Below are 7,047 nucleotides of genomic sequence, written 5' to 3' on the forward strand. Positions count from 1 at the left end.
TATTGGTTTCAATTGACCTACAGATTTTTGGTTATTTTTTTTTTTTTGACTGAAATTGTACTCAACTCAAATGAATTGAGGTTATGAAAATATTAACCATCGATAACCAATTTTTGGAATTTTTAGTCTGAATCTAAATTTAAAAGAGGAGTAGGACAGTTTTTATCTCATCTCTCCGATCATTTTGATTTAATTATATGTGGAAATAATTAAAGAATGAAACTGTTAATTTGGTAAACAGATACAGGAATTTGGAGGTTAGCCTATTTATATTTAGCATATTTTCCTAGTTTTATCCCAACCTAGCAAATAATAACAGTTTAGCTTGTTAGAACGACAACTTGGTAAGTACCGTAAACCTAATGATAAATCTATATGTAATAATGGAAAGAATCGGCTTGTACACGTAGGGGATAGGATATTTTTCAATGACGCATCATCCCCAGGAGACGTCTCCACCGTTCAGCTGCTTTTGTGATAATGCATATTATAATTTGAATGAATTTATGATTGATTATTTAAATTTTTATTGAAAGTGGTCACTGTTTTATTTGCCATTCGAATAGTTGTTCTGTAATTATGTGTATTGAATACAATGAATGAAACAGAAGGTATTGGAGATATCTCAGTAGGTCGAGTTTGTGAAAGTTTTCAGTTAGTCCCTAGCAAAGCACGGGTTACCTGCTGTTGGTAATATTTTGTTTTTTTATTTGACCACCCTACAGTAAGATTGTACACAATAATAATATCGTGGGTCTGTTTTTGCAGTTGCTTGGTATGGATTGTAAGACACAGAAGAAGACGCATTTAGATGTTTTTGGATCTTGAATCTTGATGCTCACAGAAAAGCAAGTCAACCAGACAGGTGAGTCACACAACATTAGTATACTTTTACTCAAGTAGGCCTATACTTACTTAGTTACTTACAACTTAATAGTTGCTTCAATACTCTTTTCTGGCTATCAAGTTTGTCAGTGGCTCAATTCAGGGCAGTATTCCACCACCAATTCAATTCAATACTAGCAGATAACCCGTGTACCGCAATGGGCTAATTAAAAATTTAACAGACTTAAAACTTGACCTACCTTAATCTTGGAGAATAAGCTAATAGGCTAATATTCTTTTATATTAAAAGAATTAATATAACCATCCACGGTGAATAATTAATAATCTATATGCAAAATTGTCAAGTTAATCAGTCCAGTAGTTGAGGCGTGATGCTTGATACTTACTTGATACTTGTAGATATCCCACTAGTAGCGCGACAGCGCCGTGGTCGTCCCTGCGGAACACACCGTCATCATAGAATTCGTGCAGGCTTTAGTAAGGCTTTTGTTGTAAGTGTCTCTTCTGGAGGTCCTTGAAGGTGCCTATGCTTTTGATATTTTTCATTTCTTCTTCTGGGAGATGGTTGTAAATCCTGCTGCATCTGGTTGTAAATCTGGGCCCCTCTTGCGCCAGTCCAGTTCTCACTGTCAGTATATGGGTGTCATTATGTCGTCTTGTGTTGTATCCATGTATATGTTGGTTCCGTTGGAAATAATCCGGTCTTCTTTCAACCATCAGAGCTGATTCAAAGACAAGGGAGTGTTAGTATTCCAGTCTCAATAAACAAAGGTTTGCAATGTGCCAGGTAGTTTTCATTGTTTATAATTCTAACGATCCTTTTCTGTAGGAGAAGAAGCATGATTTTTTCAAGTATGCATTGTGATGATCTATGAATTTCTATTATGCATCATTCATTATCTCATTTCTATTTTCATATGATGCGTCTGATAATTGGTGAACTGTGATTCCATTCATTCATCTGTGAATTTCTTATTATTTCATCTAATTTATCTATGTTCTATTACAGGCTCTGAAAATTGATGAAATGGAACAAATTATTTGGACAAGACACTAGAAAAATTCTACTCGGTCGGTTTTGAAATCATACCTCAAGAAACTTGCGAGATCTTCGTCTGCACTGCACTAGCATTTCAGGTAACTATCCGAATAGCCTACTATTTTGTATTCATTTCAGTGACAAATATTCATTGTACCGTAAATGAATAATGAATATCACAACTGAAATAGAGAGCAAACCTTTGTTTAGGAGGAATTAAAAGACTCGAATAGTGCTTTTACAGTGCTACAGAACTTTTCGAATCAAGACAAGTTGAACTCATGATTGCTGTGTTCAGAAATAAAAGTATTAATTCAACATCATATCTATGCTACTTTATTGTATATAACAATTGTAATATATGATTGTTATGGTGACTTACTCAGTTATGTACATGCAGAAATTAAGCATATTTTTAATAACACAGTGTTATGATGTGGCAATTTAATATCTGGGTAGAATGGATCCCTGCAAGCCATTTTTAAAAATATACAGCAATTTGACTCTTCACTGTTTATTAATGCTGCAGGCTCTTACTTTTCAAAGATATCTTGAATATATTAGATCTAATATGCGATCTACATGAGCACTTTACTAGAGAGTGTATTCAAGTTGATACCGGTCAGGCTTTTTATTCGGTTGAGATGTTAACTGGTGAAATTCCATTATAATGTTTGAATGCCAGACATTATAGTAATCATCGTTAAACATGACATGATAAATTGACGGTAGGTACCACATATACTGACTGTGTAGAAAACTTATACTCCCTATGTAAATAATTACCTTGACTTGTTAGCCTATAATGTGTATTATTTTGTGTTACTAGTTTCTGTGTTTGTATCAACTATTCATATGACTACTCGTACAGTCCGGGTCCTGTAGCTTTTTGCTTATCGGTGGAGGGCCACTAGACTTCAATACTACCCTTTCAAAAACATCCAACATTTTTGAAAATGTATCTTTTCATAAGCAACAGATATCTTTTCAAAAGCAACTTGTTGCATCCGAAAAGATATACAAGGAGCATTTCGGAGTTACGTCCTTTTAGCACAACACAGCCTATCAGCTGTCATTCGTTCAACAAGCTCTTTCCATTGTTGGTGATACGTTGCAGCTCTCTCATTCATGAAGAATCTCTGTGTGTAGGGAGCTTCCTCCATCTAGGGATCTACGGTCTCTAAAGCCTGATGTTTTTGCAACGCCGTAATTATCTCCTTGCCTATATGCCGTTTCAAAGCTATGGGATGCGTACTGTACAACATATATGAATATACTAAAACCCTAAATTCCGTCCTGCATATATAGTATATAGATAAACGTGACGTGTGGTTAATGTGGTAATTTGTTGTTTGCAGGGTTTGTTGGAGGCGAACGACATCCACAACAATGGGATAGCGGGGTTCGGGCGCCAACCCGACAGTGACAGTGGTGCACTGCGAGATCCACCACGGACAGACGGGTGGCTTGTACGGGCTCGGCCAGTTCATCGAAAACCGCATCCATTCCCACAGCAACCCCACCGCAACGAGATCTACAACGGCCATCAGGGTGGCGTCTTCATCTTGGGCGAAGGCCGCAGCTTGATCGAGCATCTATGGTGAGTGAATTGCAAACATCACTATGTTATGCCTAGTCCTCAGTCGTTGGCCCGCGTTGGTCTTGCCATCTACACTGCAATGTGGCCAGTGCCCAATCAAGGCCAGCGTCAAACAATACATGCACAATGGAAACTCGGCTAGAATCGTGACGTCAAAATCCGCCATCTTGAAAGAAAGCCAATCTAGCCAGTGCCGCCCAGAGTGGCAATGATTTAGCCAGTTCTTCTGTCCTATTACATCAGCTGTTCAACTTTGTCGCCTTGACAAAATGTAGCTTGTATCAGAATTTATAAGAGTTTTTCCAATCACTTGATAAATCAAAATTATTCATTATATCACAAATATTTTATTCGATAATTTATTAGATACTCATTTACACAGAAAAATCAGCAAAACAAACGACAAAACAGGCATTGGTTGACTAGTGTGGATGGGTGGTTTGGCCTTCATTGGCCTACAGTGGGGGGCTGGCCTCCGCTCGAGAAAAATTGGAGCGATGGCCAATGAAGGCCAGCGCTGGCAAACTACCCATCGACACAGTGGCGGTGGTCATCATTGGGCCAACATGTGGCTGCGGCATAAGGACCCTTATTACTGCCTTGGCGGCTCCACCGGTTTATTACCGCGTGTCAGCGCGTTCTACTGACTGCTACAAGTCACCACCAGGTTTCTAGTGGTCGGTGATATCTGTATTCGCCTCACGTGTTTGTGCTGTCCACGTTCGCAGCAGATGATGTCGAATCGATGACATGAATCATTTTGTAGTGAGATAGCACTAGGTGAACTAGAGACTCGACTGCACTGGATATAGAGTGCTGTCTTGAGTCTTTCAACCCGGCTCCCCTGAGGTGCTATAAGATAGCCTTGGATGCAGTAGCTAGATTTTAGGAGTTGATAAGTGACGTCGTTCGGCCCCTCGAAATAAACTCCTAATAGCCTCTGTTATTTGGAAAGTTCAGAAAGTTGGTTATTTAAACCATTTATTCATTAATGCTCATGTTTTCCCAGTTCTATCCTAACCTAGCAAATAATAACAGTTTAGTTTGTTGAAACATCAACTTGATAAATAGCCTACTTCTAATGATAAATCTATAATATAATGAAGGAAGGAATCGGCTTATACATGTTGGGGATAGGAAATACACAAACGGCGCATCATCACGTCTCAACTACTCAACTGATTAACTTGAAATGTTGCTTATGATTCTTTATTTACTGAGGATGGTTATAGGCCTTTTTTAATCGTTCAAGATCTCAGTAGGTAGATTTTGTAAAGTTTTCAGTTGCCAGGGTTCACGGGTTACACCTGCTAATGGACAATTATTTGCTCTTTAAATATGAGTGCTCTACAGTAAGATTGTAAACTTTAATTATATGTGTCTGTTTTTTGCAGTGACTCAATGTGGATTGTGAAGACACAGAAGGGGACGAATTTGGATCTTGAATCATGAATGTTGAATCTTGATGCTCACAGAAAAGGAAGTCAACCTGTCACCTGGTCATATGGGACATATATATGATTCATATATTTATCTCATATTGATCAGGATTTTAGAGTTTTATTTTACGAAAAGTTTAATGAACGGTGTTTCTGCCTTTGAACAGTTTTGTCATCGACAGAAAGATTGTTTATTTCACTTGTTATCAAAATTATTGTAGTTTCTCTTTTGTTTTTCATAACAAACGTGGTCGGCTTGTGCGACTGATAAAAATATGTATTTGAAATGGCTTCATGTTTGGCATTGACTGAGTTATATATTAATACCCAAAATTTTACTAGGGGTGTGAGCTCGTTCGTTAGGACTGAGAGTAAAAGTCCGGCTGTTCTGGTGAAGGGGATAGATTTTGTTCTTGTTTTATAATACAGTTTTCCTGTCACAGTTCGGGCAGTTTAAAGAGAATTGTATTATTGAATAAGAAGGGATCTGAACCCACTTCATTAGATCATTTTTTTATTTATTTTTCATTATAATTAACGTCGCGATTAACCAGTGGATGCCAAATTGGGGGCCATTATCAAAAAGGTAGGTGACTACTGAGTCATTGTTTTAAATTTTCCATAATCACAACAAAATTAATCTTCACTAGCAGCCAAGCGAGTAGCCCTTGAAATATTCATATTTTTATTGTTATTTCATAATTTATAATTATAATTCTAATTTTTTTGTACAAATAATTTATTGTTTTGTTTTAATTATCAAAACCAGTACGATCATTTCTTGTTTTCATTTCCCCACCTTTACATACTCGGGTAGGCACTTATTGCTTACATATTTGGTGGAGGTTTATCCTGCCGTCCAGATCGTGTTTACATAATTGGTGGAGGCGCCCTTACATAATTGGTGGAGGCGTTTCCCCACCTTTTACATAATTGGTGGAGGCTCTAAGGGTTTTTAATCCAGCTTTTAAAATTTGGACTTTTCCGGTTACCTCATTGAAGATTCAATTTTTGTGGTTGCATTTTTTTATTATTAAATATATGTTTTTATTTCAGTGAAATTATGGGTGAAATAGTTGAGTTTGAACCTTACGGACTGTAAAACAGTTTGTAGATGAATTTCGAGGATTTATTGAATTTGTATTGGGAACAATAATTGATTACTAATAATGGATTTTAACGGATGGAGAATGATGATTATAATTGAACAGATTAATTTTGAGATTCACGATATTGGAAGATTTACGATTATTATTGATTTTGAATTGCAAAAGCTATGACAATTGAAGATTTTGTACGATTGCAAGATTTATTATCAATTCTTATTAGAAAGAATTAGATATTTATGATGACATGAGAAATTAATGATTATTAAGATATGATTGAATAGGATAAATTTATTATTATTGGAGAGATATCGATATTTGAGATATGGAGAATTTATGATTATTGAAACCAGATTAATTGGAAATTTATTATTTATTATTGAATAGAATTGGATTGGAACAGATTAACAATGGAAAAACTTAGACCGTTACTATTACCGAAATTTTTTGATGGAAAAGATGAAGAATTTGACATTGATGATTTTTTCAACTATTTTGAAAAGGTTGCCTTAGCGAACGGTTGGGATGAAAAGGATAATTTATTATACTTGCGGTTTTGTTTGAAAGGAAGTGCTGAGAAATATTTTGACGTTATTGAGAATGATTTGACTCGACAGGACAAATTTGAATATATGCCAGTGAAAGAAAAATTGGTTAATTTCTATCGATCTCCTCTCAAATTGTGGAAACTAGAAAAGGAATTAGATACTTGTAGCATGGAATTTGAAGAAGATGGTAGAGATTTTGTAGCACGAGTCTTATCCCTATGTAGAAAAGTAGATTCGAATATGCATGAATCTCGGATTATCAGGATAATTTTAAGAGGTTTGTCTTCAAATATATTTGAAAGAATTATAATGTTATCAAATAGTACTATTGTAGAATTGTATAAAAATATTGAGAAATATGAATTATCATGTCAGTATTTGAATGAGTGGAAATTTGGACAGGTGCAAGTAATTATGATATTATGGAACCCAATTTGAAGAACTATTGGAAATCGGAAATGAGTTTGAA

At 35.9% G+C, this 7,047-nt stretch overlaps 1 protein-coding gene across 1 annotated transcript; it reads left to right on the forward strand.

Moving 5' to 3' along the window:
* Positions 1 to 1,407: 1,407 nt before the first annotated feature.
* LOC120349308 lies at positions 1,408 to 4,937 on the forward strand. The gene is made up of 3 exons (XM_039419273.1): positions 1,408 to 1,509; positions 3,244 to 3,485; positions 4,880 to 4,937. Exons 1-3 carry the CDS (start codon positions 1,408 to 1,410, stop codon positions 4,935 to 4,937), a joined length of 402 nt encoding a protein of 133 aa, XP_039275207.1.
* Positions 4,938 to 7,047: the final 2,110 nt, after the last annotated feature.

This window comes from Nilaparvata lugens, unplaced genomic scaffold, assembly GCF_014356525.2.
Source record: "Nilaparvata lugens isolate BPH unplaced genomic scaffold, ASM1435652v1 scaffold9278, whole genome shotgun sequence".
NCBI classification, from domain to species: Eukaryota; Metazoa; Arthropoda; class Insecta; order Hemiptera; family Delphacidae; genus Nilaparvata; species Nilaparvata lugens.